The sequence below is a fragment of the Rattus rattus genome, chromosome 5 (genome assembly GCF_011064425.1).
Source record: "Rattus rattus isolate New Zealand chromosome 5, Rrattus_CSIRO_v1, whole genome shotgun sequence".
Lineage (NCBI taxonomy): Eukaryota > Metazoa > Chordata > Mammalia > Rodentia > Muridae > Rattus > Rattus rattus.
In genome coordinates this window covers 16794487-16815200 of record NC_046158.1, presented here as the reverse complement: position 1 = coordinate 16815200, position 20714 = coordinate 16794487, and the positions used below count along the sequence as shown (strand labels likewise).

The 20714-nt window shown below is 38.9% G+C and overlaps 1 protein-coding gene across 6 annotated transcripts in view; it reads left to right on the top strand.

The window, feature by feature from the left end:
• Positions 1-20714, top strand: part of Golga1 (golgin A1) — a 50333-nt gene continuing 29619 nt past the window's right edge. For 4 of the 6 annotated variants that reach the window (XR_004387984.1, XR_004387983.1, XM_032903240.1 and 1 more), the window contains exons 1-8: positions 1-3754; positions 4384-4432; positions 5319-5601; positions 12725-12815; positions 16169-16243; positions 17080-17177; positions 18779-18811; positions 20405-20533. Coding sequence is in view for 4 of the 6 variants with exons in the window: in XM_032903240.1 (XP_032759131.1) it covers positions 5467-5601; positions 12725-12815; positions 16169-16243; positions 17080-17177; positions 18779-18811; positions 20405-20533 (561 nt within the window). In the remaining 2 variants the exon portion in view is untranslated. Of the gene's footprint in view, positions 3755-4383; positions 4433-5318; positions 5602-12724; positions 12816-16168; positions 16244-17079; positions 17178-18778; positions 18812-20404; positions 20534-20714 lie in introns of those variants that run through there. The other 2 variants (XM_032903239.1, XM_032903241.1) reach the window with 2 other exon arrangements.

The following is a 20714-nucleotide window of genomic DNA, read 5'->3' as shown; positions in this document are numbered from 1 at the left end:
AATATATACTAGGGTAAAGTTCATACTGTGCCTGTAACTTCTGTCTCAAACAGTAACAAAGCTGGTAACTTTGCAGTTCAGTAAAATATGAATTGCTGGGAAAACCAAGCCTTTTCCCCCATATTCTCCGAATGTTTATGCACACATTGTCAACTAGTCTTTCCTGAACACTGAATACCACATAATTTAATAAAAGTAAGATGACCCATCTTCCTCAGACTAGGCCTTCCAAACAAAACTATACTTAAGTCCCATCCTCACTGAGTTCTGAGCACAAAAATGTAATTTTCAACATGTATTATATCTAATGGAGAATAATTTATGTGAAGATGGGATCAATCACCTGCTTACAGAAAAGGAATAATGTAGGAGAACATACAATTAAATAAGGATAAATGTATTAAGTATAACTAATTTGGTACCATCCAAGTATTTTCTTTGGAATTTTGAATGTTTTCTTAAGTGAAAATCAGTTTAGAGTTTCATTTTTCTACAACACTTATTCATAACTGTAACACCATTTCATAATTTTAAAATATTTTATTTTTGTGGTTTTCAAGTTTTAAGTTTGCAGACTACTCAAAGCAGTGGTTTGAGTTTTTGTTTTGTTTATATTGGCAGTAGATTCAGTTTTTAAAACAGTTTAAAGTATATTACATTGCATTTGACAGATTTGCTTACAGACTCAGTCTGAATTTGGTCACAAAACAATTTACAAATTGTAAATATTTTTCCTTTTAAGTGGACAATTCTAGTCTGTATCTTAAGACAATCATCTTTTTATATTGTAGTATTGTTTGTGGCAATATCACTAATTTCAGATTTTACTTTTCTCAGATCTCAGACTTAACTTTTTAAATTTTCATTCTTATGAAATGAAAATTAATGAAGTGAGTTACATCATTTTCAAATTAAAAAGAGGAATTATGGCTAGGTTTTTTTATGTCTGCAGTGAAAGGTAACTAAAATTTTTATACTTTTGTATATATCACTGTTTTCCCCCTGTTTAAAACTGTCACTAATGTTCTTCGGTCCCTGATTCAACAGTGATTTATAAACATCAGAGTTTGAACCATGAATTTTCAAGCATGAAACCAGCATAAATAACCATTATAAAATGCCAAATGTTGTTACTCTTTTCCCAGTAAACATTTCCCAATCACAGAGAAATGCCACTGTATATTTACAGAATCTTACTCCCATTCTCTTTTGCATGCCACTGATTTTTTTTTTCCTAAATTAAAAGTATGCAGTGGTGTATTTTAAAGTCTTCAGGGGAAAAAGAACTACTTAAAGTGTTGTAACATAAGTTCTGTTACTGTTTCCTGAGGAATGGGTTTGTTTTTTAAGAATTATTATATCATTAAATTACATTGTGTGGTTCAGCACAGTAATTTAGAACTTGATTTATATGGCCATTTGTAGTTGTATAGAAGCATTCTTTTTACCACATAAACCATAATCACTTGTTTTCCAAGTTTGTTTGTTTTTTTTTTTTTAATAAGCCTTGCTCTTCAACTGGAGTCCTATATGGTGTGGGATTCTTAAAATTGAGGCAGGAAGGTCTTACATAGTAAGAAATGCTTAGTAGAGATTACAGGAGAAGGAATTTTCCCAGAAAAGTTACCTTCATCTTGTAGCACCAATATAAGTAGTAGTTGCATTTGTCACTGAATCAGATGAAGTAGTTAGAAGTCATATATTTTTACTTTGCTATAAAGATTAGTATAACTAATTTTAGAGAACTTTGTTATTTTCTGAGCAGTTTCCATTTTAAGACTTAGTGTCAATTAGCTTTATTCAAAGTATCACTAAAGGTTAATTAAATCAAGTTTTTTTTTTTTAAGTTCTGTTGATCTTCTTTTACCCTGAAATTAATGGTGAACCTGTTGTCTATACTATGTTAGGCAGAAATGCACTTGTTGAAATAGCAGAAACTATACTTGACTTTCTAGTAGTGTGAAACACTTTGTTTTTAATGTGCTTGTCTGTAACTGAAATGTTATAGCATTGTAACACTGTAGGGATTATAGAGTTATATTTATTAGCTCTTAACAGATTGAAGCACAATAATTTTCATGTAACAATCCTTATCCAAGTGCTCTCTGTCGTACTAATAAAGCTGATTGCCTATCTAGTTGTTCACAGATCACTATGATCCTTGAGACAGTCTTGTTCATTTGTATTAAAATTTGGGTATTGTGAGTTAATACTTTAAAATAAACCTGTCAAATCAGCTCTGTTATGCAGTAAACTTTAGATTCACAATTTTTATGTTACTGGTCAATTTTGAAGAGACTTCACCACAGTGACTAAGGGGGAAATTCTATCGAATCATTTGACTTGAACATTTGTATTGTAAAAGTATTGTCTGTGGTGTTTCTAAATTACATAAACCATACATTCTCTTAAGGGTTTTTTTTGTCCAGTAGTGATTTTCTGCTTTTGTCTGTTACAATTAATATTTTATAGACCTTAGAAACTCTGTCAAATTCTTGAACATTTCTTTTCTTGAGTTGATCACTTAACTCTTGTATGTGATTTGTCTTGAAGGATGTGAGCCTTTCACGTCACAAGAATTTCAGAGTAAACACTGTGATTCTACAGAGCAGATTCCATAGACGTTCCAATACTCTTAATTGTTACACAGTGCCTGTCACTTTGAGGGCACATAAATACTAGGATGGAATATAAAACGTTGTTTTGATGTTTGTTAACAAGATTACAGAATATTTGGGTTTTGTTTTTTTTTTTTTGTGGTCAGTGTAATAAAGAACTTTGCATTGATATTATCTAGGAATGTGTATACATTCATCTAGTGTGAACTCTTGTAAATGAATTTTGTATCTTGAATCACGTATATATTAAGTGTATCATCAATATAAAAAAATAAACATTATTTGCTTAAAGTTTTGTATACTTTAGTACTATTGACAGCTGTTTCCTAGTTTGGGGTAATACCTTAGGCGCGTCTTTCTAGAGTTACATATTCACGTTTATCTTATTTTGTAGATTTGAGAATACTGTTTATAGAACATTTGTTTTCTCCCTGCCTGGTAGCTACTACAACTAGGACAAGAGGAAACTGGAATAAATGGAATCAACAAAAAACCCTTGGGCTGGTGTTGCTTCTGGGGCAGGACTCAAGTTCCTATAATGTAGAATGCGTGGTTTGAAACTGAGAAATATGGGAATCTTACTTAGGCAGAACAAGGGTCATAAGGTTCTAGACACTTCTTTCAGTTGTATGAAACATCATCGACAGCAACTCGGACAGAAAGGTGCCAGTTGTAATTTTTGGAGCACAGGCTTCCCTGAAACCCCAAAGCCGGTCCCGGGCTACCGCACACCACGGGACTCCTCCCTCTTCAGAAGGGAAGGTGGAGATCGAGGCGGCCAGGTTGCAGTCCGCGGTCCTGCCGCTCGCTGACGTGGCAGTGGCCGGGCAACACAGGTAGAGGTGTCTACCCTGTAGCCGTTCCAACCCAACGGCCCAAGCACCTCTCTCGCGCGCTGCTGGGCCGCACACTGGCGCATGCGCGCGCAGAAACCTCATCCGACGCGCAGCCATTTCCGGCGCGCGGCAAACGTGCGGTTCCGGGTCGGTATTCGGCTCGTCGGCCTGAGGTGGGGGCCGAGAGCCCTCGAGAGTCCGCGGAGGCGTGGCTGCTCTTAGACAGCAAGTGCTCTACTGGAGTCCCTGGACGCAAGTAGGCCTCCCTTTCTCCCGTGGCCTCCGGCGGTCTACCGCAAGGTGGGGACGCGATGAACCCCAACCCAGGGGTGGGGGCGGTGCCGGAGTGCTCAGGAGACTCCGGGCGGAGGCTGCCCCCTTGGCCTGGGAGTCTGGAACTGCCCTGCCCGACCTAAGCGAAGCCACCACTCTTTTCAGGGACGCAGTCTCCCTACTGTCAGACAGGTTGAGCCTCTCCCTTGGTTGACAGCCCTAGGAGGGCCTCGGCTCCGGAGCGAGCCAGAGGTGGTGGGATCCAAATTGCGGTGACCTGCACCTCAGTACCTTAACCATCTGTCTGAACTATGCTGTCGATTGTGCCAGCAACTTAGTGTGTGTAAGGGCTCAGGGACCAAACCACAAGCCAGACCATGTAAACATCTAATGTATGTGAAATAAATATTGTCACTGGGAAGCTTCAAGATGTTTTGCTCAGAACTCCTAGAGACATGAATGTAGCCTCCAATGCTATGAGAAATTCTTTCTGCTTAAAGGTAAAATTCTTAGGCGGATCACAGGGACTGAGGAGCATCATCGTTGACAGTAGTACAGTAGTGGCGAGGTGTATTTGCCCCCTTCTTTTGCTCCCGCTGAACATTTTGATCTTGCACTTGAAATATCCAACTTATGTTATCTTTATTTTCACACAGGGCAGTGACTTTGACCTCCAGACTGTCTTAAACATAGTAGATAAGACAGGTGAGTACAGTGGTTTACAGATACTGGGGTAGCATTTTGAAGGGTTTCATAGACCTAATGGATAATCTGAAGTGGTAAGGAGTCATCTGTCATCTTACAGCAGACTGTATCCTTCACAAGACGTGGAAAGTTAAGGTTGAAACAGAACAGTAAGAGTTTGCTTTATTTTGTTTTTGAGACAAGATCTCACTATGCAGCCCTCCCTGGCTGACCTGGAGCTGTGTAGACCACTTGAACTCACAAAGATCCTTTTGCCTCTGCACCACCACATCTGGCCCAGTAATGTTTTATATACCATTGAAGGAAAGAAATTTTGAATCTTATGTTAAATGTCATATGGGAAGAAATTGGGGCTTGAGGTAATACTATCAAGAACAAAGAAAAGTATACATTTCCACACACGTGTGAAAAGTTGAAGGGTTTCTGATGACTAGTTAGTCTGGGTTCCTTGGTGGTTTTTTTCTGTTGTAACTTTTCCTCCCTCTAGGATGAAGCACCTGATTGAAACCCAGGGATTGAGTTGTATATACACTAAATTCTTAGTAAATATATTATTAGAAGAAAGAGTCAAAACATAAAGTCATGATTACATGGTGTTGACCTGGAAAATGTTACATGTTACACCATAGCTAAAACAAAAGGTTGGGGTTTATGAGTCAGCTCTGCGTTTAGACACTAGCCCTAGATGCTTAGCCATGTAGTCCTTGGCAGGTTGTTATGCGTCTTTCAGACCAGATGTCCTTATTCATATATGTAAGTCAAGCACCTGAGTGTTTTTTAAATGTTTAATAATTATGATCTAATATATACTTACTATGAAACTACTTTTGAAACCTCAGTCTGACAGCTATTTAACTTGGAACTATCTCTTTCATCTGATTTATAGATCCTGTGTTGCCAAAATTCTTTGGCCCACATTTAAGTGGGATGCAGCTAGCCTGGAGGTGTGGAACCTTTTAGGTACCTGTGTATGAATTCCATTCACTGAGAAGTCCAGGGGTTAGTTTCCCCTGAAAGATATCCACACAGCAAACATGTTTGCAAAACTAAAGAAGAAAATTGCAGAAGAGACTGCTGTTGCTCAGAGGCCAGGCTGCACTCCTAGGATCCCTCGGTCTGGGAGCAAGGAGTCTGTGGCTTCCATGGGGGCTGACTCAGGAGATGATTTTGTAAGTGTCTTCTCTCTGTTTGAATGTTTGATGGAGTCAGTGTGTGTTTCCTAAATACTAATGCAAGAAAACTTGCTGGGAAAAGTTTTTAGATTTTGTGCTTTTTCTAGTTTATAGATGTAGAAAACTCTGCGTTTCTCATTTTTCATTCTTACTAGCATTTGCTTTGTTATTTTTATCTATTTTCCCCTTGTGTATTCTGTGCACTACCCTCTTATTTTGTTTTTCTGTTTATATAATTTGTGCATCTTTTTTTGTGTTTTAGTCTATAAAAATGTACATCTTGCCCTGTGTGGTGGTGCACACATTTAATCTCAGCATTTGAGAGGCAGAAGCCAAAGGATCTCTTTGAGTTTGAGGCCAGCCTCATCTACAAAGCTAGTTCCAGGGTACCCAGGACTACAAAGAAAAACCATATCTCAAAAAAGAAACCAAAAAAATAAATAAATGAATAATGATTGGATGGATGGATGAATGAATGTACATCTTGTTTTCTCCACAGGCACATAATTTTTTTTTTAAAGATTTATGCATATGAATATACTGTCCCTGTCTTCAGACTCACCAGAAGAGGGCACCAGATCCCATTACAGATGGTTATGAGCCACCATGTGGTTGCTGGGAATGGAACTCAGGTCCTCTGGAAGAGCACAGTCAGTACTCTTAACCACTGAGCTATCTCTCCAGCCCAGGCCCATAAATTTTAAGTCATTGTTATTTTATCTCTATGGATTCAGTATCCTATGTTGTTCAGTGTGTGTGTGTTGTCTGTGTGTCTGTGTCTGTGTCTATGTTTGTAAGATTTCACAGTATGCTGCTTTATTAGGAAAGAGTAATGCTTGAGAATTATACTAAGTTAAATAGCTCTTTAAAGGATTTTAGTGCTTGATATATTCTTATATATGAATGCATAAAACATAAAAGCAGGTTTATCCTATGGGTCTACAAGGAAAGAAAACATGTAAAGAACAATGTATATGTAAAGTATAAGTCATGAAGCAAATCTAGTTCCCATGTAAGAAATAGAACATTAATAATGCTGTTGAAGCCACTTATGTGCTACTTCCAAATTCCCCAGCTGTGCTAGATAGGCAGTAGCTTAAATTTTGTGTTTATCATTTTCTTGCTTTTTAAAATATCTGAAAGTTCTATTTGAGCTCATAAATAATTTATTATTTAAAACTATATTTTTGGACTTGAAATGGGTATGCCAGAGTCTTTTTGGGCTTACCTTTTAATTTTCTTTAACTCAGCATTTCCCCAAAATGCATCTATGTTCCCTGAAGGTATGACTCATTTATTTTTACCTTTAATAAAATGCCACCTTTTGAAAAGGCCGTATTTTATCTTTCTTTTTCCAGTGATTGACACTTGAATTGTTTCCATGGTCAGCTGAGTCTTCTCTTTTCTTCCTCTACCTGCATCCAGGTCGTATTACACGGTCAAAGCTATTAGGTTATTGGAGTGGGACAATAAAATTACAAGATAAAGATTATCATTGGCTCCTATAACAAATAGAAAATGGGAGTGGCTGTTTATCACCTAGCTGACGAATTTAGTTTTAATGCTACATTCTGCAGCAGAAGGACCTGTTTTCCCTGCATGTTGATAATAAATGAAGTCTCTCATCTACAGTCTGTTTCACGCATAGAGATTGACTTGAACTTAGGGACGACTTGGCTTTGAGATTTTTCCAGTAACCTATTTGAATTTGAATTTAAGTAATTACATAGTCTTATCTTCATTCCTGATCGCTTATATACAAATAGGTATATTTCTCTAAACAGATATCTTTCTTGTGTCATCTAAGATTCAAAATGAACGAATTGGACTCCTTAATTCCATCTTTAAAGGCGCATTTCATCTGCCCAGGTCCTTGAACAGAAGCCATAAAGGCTTTTTAGAATCCTCCTTCTTTTGACTTCTTAGTGTGTAATCAGTCAACAGCTATTTTGGATTCCATTTCCCAGTGTCTCTAAAACTTACCTGTCTACCCCATCTACTCATCCATTTACTAGTTTCCCTTTTACCCAAGCTACCCTTCTTTTCCTGGATTAAAGTCACCAATCTGAATGCCCTGCCTCCAGTAGCTTCGCACAAGATAATCTTCTTAAAAGTAAATTTATTCATGTCTCTTAATGCTTAAAACTCTGTAACTTTTTCCTCATTTTCAGGAACTCGTTATTGTGGTATATAAACTGATGGTTTTGTCATAGCTTACCTACCCAACTTGATCTTACTCAACTTTCTTACACCCTATGCTAGATGCATATTTAATTTATTGACCTTCCTGAAACAAGCTTTAATGCTTCCTGCCAAGAATTGTTTGATACTGTTTACTCTCTCTAGAACGTGTTGCTCTTTTTTGTGCTGTGTCCTTCTGACAGATTTTTGGGCATCCTTCAGAGATTCTCCTCTCATGTTACTTCTAGAAAGCCCCTTGAACCCTTTCCTCCTGAGTTTGGTGCATATTTTCTCTTTCCTCAGTAGTAGCACCTGTTACTCTGAATTACTAGCACTGACTCACTTGACGATAATTCCAACAAAACTAGGAGTTCCATGAAAGGCAATAAAGTGAAGCACTTCACTCACACGGGTCAGTTATGAAACCAAGACCTGGGCTTTATTTTCTTTTCCTCTTGAAACACGATCTCACTTTGTATGCCTGGTTGACCTCAGTCTCAAAGAGATCTCCTTGCCTCTGCTTCCTGAGGGCTGGGATTAAAGACAGGTGACACCTCACCAAGCTCAATTTGATTTCTTACTTCGGGGTTGGGGACTTAGCTCAGTGGTAGAGCACTTGCCTAGCAAGCGCAAGGCCCTGGGTTCGGTCCCCAGCTCCGGGGGGAAAAAAAGGAATTGATTTCTTACTTCATTATTACTGTGTGACAGTGGACTGCTTTCTTCACTTTTCTTTGTTTGGTTCCCATATCTGTGAAGCAGGACTATAAACTGGATCTCTTTATTAAAGTATATGTCAGGGATCTCTCAAACCATCCCCTAGGCTGGGTGATATGCTAGGAGTACTCAGTATAGACTTTCACTGACTGCCATCATCAGGGGAGAGATAGGGAACAAGGCTTGGTGGAAAATGCAAACTCCTACAGCATTATACTCTGTTCCCCAAGTACTGAGCTGTGACTTGGAAAATGTCTGCTGAGGGATGCTATACTGTACACATCTGATGCACAGACATGCTTGCAGGCAAAACACCCATAATATACAGGAAATAAGCATTTCCTATAGAAATAATATAGGACCCAGTCCTTAGTAAGTATTTCATAATTAGCCTCTGTTGCTGCTACCGTTTTAGGGAAGCCTGTTTCACCACTGTTCCTAATGTTTAGCATAATGCCAGAGTCTAGGATATCTCATTCCCAGTAATAAGACAACTTGTTCTGTTTGTGTCCCCCACAGTTCGCCGCTGTTTGCATTAGGAAGTAGGACCTTGGAGAGAGGATTAAGTCAGGAGCCCTGGGTATTTAGGATCAGTGCCCTTATAAATAAAGGCTCCAGATATTACCTTTTCTTTTCTACCATGCAGGTTGTAGCCAAAAGGTGCCCATCCATGAACTAAAAAGTGAGCCCTTACCAAACACTAAACTTTCACTGGGCCCTGTTCAAAGTGCAGAACTAAAGCCATTTCCCTGGGCCATTCTCAAACTGCAGAACTAAGAAGTCCATTTCTGTCATCTAAGCTACCAATGTCATTTGTTATAGATGTGTAAACAGAGAAGAGCACTAGTAGAAAGCGGTGTGTAATAGGAGTAATGTGTGGCAGCCTCTCTTCCGGAGGCTGACAAATGCTGCTTTAGGTACTCCTCATACTGCTTTGTAAGGTCAGTCACAGTCACTGTCACAGTTCGCCTTGAGGGAAACAGTGCACAGGGCAGTTGGGTAATCAGATCAGGTCCTTGCAGCTAAGAATGGTGAAACTGGGACTTGAACCCAGGTGCTGTGACTCCACAGACTACTTTTACCTGTCCTTGACACTGACCCTCAAATGGTAAGGCTCACTGGACGAGCACTTTACCAACATATGTGAAACCCTAAATTCAATCCCTAGTACAGAATCTTTTTATAAGCCCTAGGTTTCTAGGTTTACTCAGTACCAGACCCAAAGAGAGAGAGAGAGAGAGAGAGAGAGAGAAGAGAGAGAAGAAAAGAGAAAGAAAGAAAGAAAGAAAGAAAGAAAGAAAGAAAGAAAGAAAGAAAGAAGGAAAGAAAGAAACTGGCTCCTGGTAAAGATTGAATGGCAAGTACCTGAACAGTTAAATAAATGTTTAAAATGGGTTGGCAATTGTTCATCCGCCTATAAAACCATCATGGAGATAAACTGAAAAACAGTATAAAAGATGAGGTATTATTAGTATTATTTTGTTTGTTGTGGTAACAGAATTCTGCCTAAGTAGAAAAATAGCATTGTTTAGAAATGTGTATTAGAGTTCAGAACGAAAATTTCTGATGTCTGTTATTTGAACTTTATCAAAATGAGAATTGAAGAAGCAAACATTTGAGGGGCAAATGAGAAATGATTGCTAGGCCACTCTCCCTACTTTGATGGAGTTTTGAAACTTTCAGTAAAACCAAAGACTCGGGTATCATAAGGGTGCCACCTATAATCTTAGTTCTTGGGAGGCTAAGGAAGGAAGATCTTCAGCTCAAGGCCAGACTGGGCCACATAGGAAAATACTGTCTCAAAAAAAAAAAAAAAAAAAAAAAAGTAAAACAATTTTCTTCTAGTTTTTTTAAATTTTGTTTACCTGCCCCCACATGTGTATGTGATGTCCATTAAGTATGCACATATACGTGCAGGCATACTTACCTATGCATGCAGGCATATGTGGATGCTAGAGGTCAGCTTTGGGAATCCTCCTCTATTGATCCCTACCATTTTATTTTATTTTATTTTATTTTATTTTTTGGTCTTGTGTTTTTGTGTATGTATGTGGGTGCCTAGGTGCACACACATGCAAAGGGGAAGAGGAAATTGTGTTTCTTTCACTTGCTCTCTGACTTCTTTCAGAATGGATCTCTCACTCAGTTAGAAATTCCTTTGAGCTGTGCAGGCTGGCTAAGGAGTTCTTGTAATCCACTTGTCTCCACCCTCCTCCCCTAACATTGGGATTCAGATATATGCAGACATGTTTGGTATTTTATCAGGTGCTTAGAAATTCAACTCAAGTTCTCATGCTTGCCCAGCAAGTGCTCTTACCCACTGAGCCTGGAGCTCACCATTTTGCTGTGGTGTCTGCCTGTCTTCTCCCCCTCCATACAATACAGGTGTCACAGGAATGCACCACCATACCTGGCAGGTCCGAACTTAAGCCTTTCTACAGCAGGTACTTTACCCACTGAACCATCATCTCCCTGGCCCCTATTTCAAAAAATATTTTGTAAGTAGCTTACAAATGAGTGATTTTCCTTAAGGCATTTTGCTACATGCTTACTTTGTTTTACTCATCCCACCCCACCCTACTTCCTTCAACTCATTGTTCTTCATCAGAAGAAGTAATAATAGTAGTGAAAAGATAAGGGGCTGGAGAGATGGCTCAGCAGTTAAAAGCACTGGCTGCTCTTCCAGAAGTCCTGAGTTCAATTCCCAGCAACCACATGGTGGCTCACAACCATCTGTAAAGAGATCTGATCCCCTCTTCTGGTGTATCTGAAGACAGCTACAGTGTACTTATATATGAATAAATCTTTTTAAAAAAGAAGAAAAGATAAGAAAAGAAAAGATAAGAATCTGAGTATCCAAACTGCAGGGATGGCTTATTGGGTAAAAGCACTTGCTGCCAAACCTGATTACTTAACTTTGATCCCTAGGACCCATATGGTAGATAAGTACCAACTCCTGCAAATGTCCTCTGACCTCCACACAAATGTACATACATATCCTTAAATAAATAAATAAATGCAAAACAATCAAGGAACAAAGGGTTAGAATCTTAGCTGTGCATGGTGACTTATGCCTGTAATTCCAGAACTCAAGAAGCTGAGGCAATAATAGAACCAAGTTCAAGGCCAGCCTGAACTACAAAATGAGACTGTGTCTCAAAACCAAAAAGAAACCTCTTCCCCAACAGTAAACTATGTCTTAGCATAAACAGATGTTATCCAAAGTAATAGTAATATACATAGACTTTTACGGTTTGAGGGTTTTGTTGTTGTTGTTGTTGTTACTGTTTTAAGGACAGGATCTCACCATATAATCCAGGCTATCCTCTGACTCAGAGATGTGTCATCTCTGCTTCCTGAGCTGGGTGTTAAGGCCTGGTTTGATAAGTTGTTTGTTTTTGAGACAGAGTCTGACTGTCTTGGCTGTCCTAGAACAGCCTATGTAGATCAGGCTAGCCTTAAACTCCAAGAGTCACCTGCCTCTGCCTCCCAATTCTGGAATTAAAAGTATGCACTACCACACACAACTTTCTACAAGTTTTAAAATAACTGACTGTCGAGGCGGAAAGTAGATGCCTATTCATATATTGAATTATTGAATGCATGTTCTCTGTGAACGTCTGATGCATTTTAATAACCTTTTGTTTTGTAAATGGGGATACTGAAGCTTTATCAATACAGGATAAAGTCTTAGCCATACACAAGACTATGGTTCTTTGTTAAAGACCCTACCCCCTTTATTCCAGGAACTCAAGCCTTTAGAAGACAAAGTGATTTCTTTCTTTCTTTTTTTTTTTTTTTTGTATTATATCCTCTCTCCCCCCAGAGCTGGGGACTGAACCCAGGGCCTTGCGCTTGCTAGGCAAGAGCTCTACCACTGAGCTAAATCCCCAACCCTTGTATTATATTTTTGATGTAATATGATCATAATGAAATTATTTATTCTATACTGTTACACAAAGGGCTGTATTTATTGCTGTAGCTTACACCAGCATAGACTTATGTGACATATGCTTGTGTAACAGCACCTATGGTCTTCATGTCACTCAGGAAGGTAGTGTCCATTTTACAGATGAAGGAGTAAGGCCTCATTAGGAAGGCTTTAGTGATTACAGTCAACTAAAATGGAATAAACATTAAAGAAGAGGTGTTGCTTTTCTAACTAGTGCTGGCTCACAGGGCTAGAACACACATGAACTGGTCTGTCCTTTCATCATCCCAACAGGCTTCCGATGGAAGCAGCTCCAGAGAAGATCTCTCATCCCAGCTTTTGAGAAGAAATGAACAGATACGGAAGTTAGAAGCCAGACTTTCTGGTATGTGTCTAGAAACCATAAACAGTAGATATAGGCCAAGTGTCCCTCCCCTGCTATAAGCCTGCTTTATAGGGTAATTCTATAGTAACTTCCACATAACATTTGATCTCCTAATCAGAAATTTTTATTTTTTAAAAGCATCTATTTTTCGGTTCCTGAAGTTTCTAGTCTCAGCTATAAAAAATATTTAAAGCCCATATAAAGGATGGTATGGTGGTACAGGCCTTTGATAATAGTACTCAGGGAGGCAGGAAGTTTCTAGATTTAAGGCCAGCCTAGATTACGTAGCAAGATGCTGGAGGGGTAGGGGAGTCAGAGAGATGATTCAGAGGATCAGTGGACCAGCTGCCAAGACTGACAACTGAGTTTGATCCCTGGCACCCAACTGGAGGAAAGAAAGGACCTGAAAGTTTTTCTTGATGCATGCACGTGCACATAAAATTTAAAAAAAAAAACAAAACATGGAGTTTGAAGACTCTTTTTTTTTTTTCTTTTATAATGAGAAAAGTATTGTAGAATAGATTTGGCCATGTTCCACCATTAGCATAGCTTACTTTCAGATGCAAAATTATAGGGACCACTACGTGTACGATGGGGAATGATCAGCAGATGTTGAATCCATGTGCTTTGGTGCTGGGCTGCTACTTAGTGTAGCTCACATCACCCATGTGAGTCTTGCTCCAGGGCTTGAGGCCACCTTTTACTGGTTTGCCTAACTTTATTACCTGCTTCTTTTTTTTTTTTTTTTTTGGTTCTTTTTTCCGGAGCTGGGGACCGAACCCAGGGCCTTGCGCTTCCTGGGCAAGGGGTCTACCACTGGGCTAAATCCCAGCCCCTATTACCTGCTTCTTTAAGAGATGTAATTCTCATTACATCTCTGTCTTAGTCACTGTACTATTGTTGCTATGAAGAAACACCATGACCAAGGCAGCTCTTAAAAAAAAACCATTTGGGGTTGGGATTTGCTCAGTGGTAGAGTGCTTGCCTATAAACACTGAAGGCCCTGGGTTCGGTCCCCAGCTCGAAAAAAAAAAAAAAAAAAAAAAAAAAAAAAAACATTTAATTGGGGGCTTGCTTAGTTTCAGAGGATTAGTTTACATTGTCATCATGTGGAGTGCGTGATTTCAGGCAAGTGTGGTCCTGAGAAGAAGCAGAAACCTAAATCCTGGTGTGAACACAAAAAGAGACAGTGGGGGCCTGGTATGGGCCTTTGAACCTCAAAGAACACCCCCAGTGACACAGTTCCATCAACTGGGTCGCACCTGCTCCATCAAGACCATACCTCCTAATCCCTCTAAAATTGGGCTGCTCCTTGAGTGACTAAACTTTCAAATATATGAGCCTCTGGAGGCCATTCTTACTCAATTCTTATTCTGTTCAGTTTATAATCTACACAACTCCCATTATATCCTTTAACCAAACAAGACATGTTCATAATAGAACTGTGAGGTTTTATATTGTTTTTGACACTGGACATATTTTGATAGCTTCGTTCTGTGAAATGGTTCATGATTTATATGTCTCCTTTTGTTCCTTAATTTTTGCCAGTTTTGTTGGGGTAAAAGCAGTTAAACTAAAATTCACTGGATTGTATGTGAAATAGATTTTTATAGCTGTCAAAGGTCTATAGCATTGTTCACACTGTTACTAATCATTTTTCCCTCAGGATCAGCTTCTTGGGGTCTCCAAGATAAGGTGCACAGGTAGTGAGTAGTAAAGCTGGGATCCAAACTAAGATTCAGACCTAGCTCCAGTCTGCTTAAAGTCAGTTGTTAGTATCTTGTACACCTATCCTAAAGTTGGTTGTTCTATCTTGATACCTGTAAACACCAGTAATTCGAAGTGAAATAACTATTCCTTAATGTTGGGAAGGCACTTGTAGTGTTAGTAAGTGCTTTTCCCAATACAGAAAGAGAGTGGTTGGCCTTGACATTCATCAATCCACTTAACATCTTAGGAATTGTCACTGGCTTTGTATGAGTAATAACAATAGCAGCTATGTTTTACTCATTGCTGTGTGCCAAGCACTTAATGTGTAGATTGCTTTAATGCTTCCTTTGAAATATATGTAATTAGGCCCAACATGTAATTAGACACATTTAATCCCAGTACTCAGGAGGCAGAGGAAGGTGGATCTCTGAGTTTGAAGCCAACCTGGTCTACAGAGGAAGTTACAGGACAGCCAGGGCTACACAGAGAAACCCTGTCCCCAAAAGAGAGAGAAATAGATGTTATTAATACCAGTTAAAATAAGTAATATTCTGGATCCACAATTTACTTAAGATTCCTGGCTAAGAACTGGCAAAGTTGAGATTTTAACTACTCTCTACTTTTATATTATAGCATACTGTTTTCTTTGGCACCCCAGATAATTCTTTCACCTTTGAGGTAACCTATGTACCACTCAGTTCCTATATAGAAAGGGAACACCTACATCAATCTAGAGATTAAGCACCTACACCATAAAAGCAATTCTATGCTAAGGTGTTTGCTATTTACCTAACCACTGCTGTTCACTTGTATGGTTGCAAGTGAGCTTTTGGTGATTACCCTTGATCTGCCATACTGCTAAGGGCCACAGGGAATGGGAACTGTCTTAAGTCATTGTTCTATTGCTATGTAGAGAAGCCATGACCAAAGCAACTATTATAAAAGAAAACACTTAATTGGGGGCTTCCTTACAGTTCCAGAAATTTAGTTAATTATCATCATAGCTGGGAATATGGTAGCATGCAGGTAGTTGCTGGAGCAGTAGCTGAGAGTTACATTCTTATCCATAGGCAGAGGGAGACAGACAGACAGACTGACTCACTCACTCACTCACTTACTCACTCCACCTGGCTTTTGAAACCTCAAGCCCACCCCTTGTGATATACTTCCAATAAGGTCCTACCTCCTAATCCTTATAATCCTTTCAAATAGTCCAACTTCCTGATGACAAAATGTTCAAATATATGTGTCTGTGGAAGCCATTCTTATTCCAACCACCAAAGGAACACTGAGACTTAGAACAGATGAATGGAGATGATGGTGGGTTTTTTATAGCAGGGCATTTCTGATGACCAGGCCTAGCCTAATTGTTGTTTTCTGTCAAGGCTAAACAAATCTACCTGTTTGTACTCACTGTTTATACCATGGAAAGTTTGTAATATTCCCGTTTGCCTGTGTCATTCATTGTTAATGGGAGGCTTTCTACCTAGCTTTTCTTAACAGGACTGGTTTTCAGGTTAAGAAAATCATCATCATTTTCATTCACTTTTTTTGTTTGTTTATTTGTTTGTTTGTTTGTTTAATTAACTTCCTTTCCTGATGTTTGTCCACTCCTGGTATGTGCATCACCCTCCTCACCCAAGACTATGCTGAACAGGTCCGAAACTTGCAGAAGATAAAAGAGAAGCTTGAAATTGCATTAGAAAAACACCAGGATTGTACGTATTTTTTTTTCTGCTTTCTTTAATCTTTTTTAGGCTTTAGCATTTTAAATGAATTAATATATTATTATATATATTCATCAGAACTCATATCTCTATTTTATACTGTTTTTAATAAGATTGATGTGACATTTGACTGAAAGTTAGCAAGTGTAAGCACATTTGTGTTGTCTTGTAGATATACTACTTTAGAGAGGATCGTCTGTACTTGTCTTTATCTAGTTGACCCACTTACTGATTGCCCTTAGGTTTTAGTACAATCTAGTACCTGGCCCTTGGGTCTAACCTAGGAGAATATTTTCAACATAGTTTCATAACATATTGTTATATTGACTGTAAAGCAGCTCTGACATCACTATACCAACAATAAAATGGACATACATTTTGTTAAATTGACCTACCTATCCCAACTCATGTTTTCCTTGTGTATTGTCATCCAAGAAAAGTATGCTACAGGAGGTCAGAAGAAAACTAAATAAAACTTTGTTGTTGTTGTTACTGGCTTTGATTTTTATTTCATTTTTCAATTCTGGTGAAGAGGTCACGTCACAGAAGCCTTGGTGTTTTCTGCCTACCTACCTTAAGTGTTTGTCATGATACCACTCAAAAAGCTACTGTTTGATGTCTTTACTATTATAGAAAGCAAAAGGAAGGACCCAGACCCTTACCAGGGCAGAAAGGTCATAGAAATTTGAGTTTTTCACGGGGTCATAATCTATGTCTGTGACCTTCCTTGTTCCCTTTAGTGACATTTGTAAACTGCTCACATGAGCTGTTCATCATGCTGTTTCTGAAGTATTTCCATATCTCAAATAGAGCCTTTTTGTTAACAGCTTCCATGCGGAAATTTCAAGAACAGAATGAAACATTCCAAGCCAACAGAGCCAAAATGGCAGAAGGACTGGCTTTGGCATTAGCCAGGAAGGACCAGGTATTTAAATGTGGTACTGCCCAAGGCTAAGAAAAGATTTCACTTAGGGACCCAATTTAAAAATCATGACACAGACCTGATAAAAGTCTTTCTGACCTAGAAGAAAAGGAATTTATGTTCTTTAAGGATTCATTTGGCCTTTTCTTAGGAAATCAGACTTGACAGTTTAATCACGAAATGTGTCCAGAATGTGAGAGAGTTATTCTCTCTATGTATCTTTGTAAAATAGAAATGGAAAGTGGTGTATCCATAATCTACTAGTGAACCTACAAATAAGAAAAAAGATCTCACCCTCTAAAAAGTTGTCCTCAACCCTACACCTCCAAGCACCTGCCTGTTCCAATATAATTACTGGTCATTACTCACAGCAGTTCACATAGCCCTTCTGACCCTTTCTCCAAAATCAGGTATAGACAGAAGGGAACTCTTGATCCCCATAGAAACAGCAATGGCAAGGTGCTACATGAATGGCAATAAAAGGAAAAATAAGCCAGGTGTGGTGCATGCTTTCAATCTCAACACTTGGGTTGATACAGGAGGATCAGGTATTCAAGGTTAGCCCAGTCTATATGAAACCCTGTCTCCAAAAACATAAATTAGTTAGTACAAAACAAAACATGTAAAAGGGAAAATAATATCACAGTAACTATGGGGTATGTTATATTTGATATAGTTAGTAGTGTTTTAAATTAGGGTAAACGTCATTGTTTCATAGTGATAATCCTGTAGATAAATGCTTGGCTTGTTTTGAAGTATAAATATAAAAGCATCATCTACTAGTATTCAACAGATAACTATGGTGTGTGAATGTATAGAAATATAAAAAAAAATCAAAAAATAGTGCATACTGTTTTGCAGCTAATATGATTGGACCTTTTGTACCAGTGTTATTTCCCTTGAATTTTGTTTTGTGAACGAGGAGTCAAATATCCCTCTCCTTTGTCACACACCAGAGGGCATAATACATATTAGAAAATCAAGCAAGAGTGCAGACAATTACCAAATACTCTTGGTCTTACTGCCCAAGACGTTCAGTAAATTGATGTCTAAACATCAGCCATGTGACCCAACTCAGTAGATCCTAGCTGCCCACTCTCAAGAAGTAACAGCAGTGTTCCTTGGAGACACAGAAGAGTAGAGGACTTGAGTGCCCTATATTGTGTCTGAGAATTTTATGTAAATTTCATTTTCTTTTTTTTTTTAGGACATTTAGCTTTCTTAATATTCTTAAATTTCTTTTTTTTTTAAAGATTTATTCATTTATTATATATGAGTACACTGTAGCTGTTTTCAGACACACCAGAAGAGGGCATCGGATCTCTTTACAGATGGTTGTGAGCCACCATGTGGTTGCTGGGAATTGAACTCAGGACCTCTGGAAGAGCAGTCAGTTCTCTTAACTGCTGAGCCATCTCTCCAGCCCTTAAATTTCTTAATATTGAATGAATTGGGTATTTTTGTTTGTTTATGTTATTGTATGCCATTCCTGTTGTTGTTGATGATGATGATGATGACTTTTAGGAGCAAGTTGTTTTCTGAAAATCTTAGTATTGCATATTCTCTACTCTGGAAGCCTTACTTCTCATTTTGTTTTGTTTTAGGAATGGTCAGAAAAGATGGAACAGCTTGAAAAGGTCAGTCATTTGTTTTATGCATGCTGGCATCATCTCTATGGTTTAGGAACTATTTTCTCCAGCCAGCACTAGTTGGTAAAGGCCTGTAATCTCAGCTACTCAATAGACTGAAGCAAGAGGATTGCAAGGTCAAGGCCTGCCCTGGCTACAGAGTGAGTTCAAGACCAGCCCTAACAACAGATTCTATTCTTTTTTTTTTTAAATCGCTTGTTAGCTTGTTAAATGCTGTGTGTTATTTTTGTCTGTGTGACTCTGTGCAACATGGGTCACACATGGAGGCCAGACCAATTGGACCCCCCCAAAACTAGAGTCACATAGCTACTTGCCTTAGTTCCCAGGTGCTGAGAGCTTCTCTGGAATAGCAATAAATGCCCTTAACCACTGAGCCAGCCACCTCAAAATTCTTTTAAAGTCAGAAGTGGGAACTGGCAAGGCGGTTCAGTGTGTAGGGTGCTTGCTACCAAGCCTGATGCTTCTGTTCAGTCTCTAGAAACCACATGGTAGAAGGAGAGAACCGCCGCACATATAACCATGGTACACACAAGCCCATGTTCACACACACACACACACACACACACACACACAAATAATAAACATGTTAAAAATAAATCTCATGGGGTTGGGAATTTAGCTCAGCGGTAGAGCACTTGCCTAGCAAGCGCAAGGCCCTGGGTTCAGTCCCCAGCTCTGAAAAAAAGAAAAATAAATAAATAAATACATAAATCTCATATATTGGGCCAAAATGAGACTATTCTCCCCAGTACCCAGCTTTCAGTACTAGTTATGGTAGTACCTTAAAGCAGGACACTAGGAGACTGGAATGACTTCCGTAGCCTGCCTCTTCTTCCTCATGAATGGGCATGCTGGGTATTGTTTGTTTGGCTCTTCCTGTTGTACTCTCTACCCTCATCCTTTTCCTTATTTACTCAAAGGCTGATGCCTCTGCATTAACTGGGCTTTGTACCCTCTGACTTTGAGTGGCACTTGGGAACAGGAAGAATGATGTTAGAGTATACTTCAGATGTTTATTCCTCAACTTTGACTACATGGTGTTCCTTGATTTCCTTAATCCCATGACCAAAAAAATTAAACTTCCATTGGACTATTGGTTCAGATGGATACTTTGAGAGGGTTTTTCTTATAATCTCTTCCTCTTTTTAGTGCCTTTTACCTCACAAGTAAATTGGTTCTGCTATCTGTTTGGTAGTTGATCCTGATTGACCCTGTAGCCACATTGGGAATGCTGCCTAACAAAACTAGAGGAACCAGAACATTGCTCAAGGTTTAGTGCTGAGGAGATAGGAGAGCCTCTTGGCTAAACAAAGGTGATATCCTAGGACCATTGAACAGCTAGTTGCAACATAGCAAAACTTGTCCCAAAATAATGTCTAGCTAGGGCCTGGAGAAATGGGAAAAGGCACTGGTGACTTGAGTTTCATCGCTGGAACCCACAAGTTATTCATTTGACCTCTACACATGTGTTGTGGCAGGTGTGTGTGTGTGTGTTACACAGTTTAAAAGCTAATTTTAAAAGTTCTGCTTGTGCAGTACAGATTTCTAATACTTGCCTAAGCTGGTGTCTTCTTCTTATAGGAAAAAAGGTTTCTAACATCTCAGCTACAAGAAGTAAAGAACCAGAGCTTGAGCCTTTTTCAAAAGAGAGATGAAATTGATGAGTTAGAGGGTTTCCAGCAACAGGAAATCAGCAAAGTGAAGCACATGGTAGGTGTTTCGGTTGTAGAAGTTCAGTAAGAGTACTAATGAGCAGTGAGCCTGTATGCCTCAAGAGATCACCACTTGCAAGACTGGAAACACCTTATAGTCTCCAATGTTAGCCACACTGCAACATGTTAGGTTTATTCAAAGTAGGAAAGTTCTATTTGAAATGTATCTTTTTTACCTT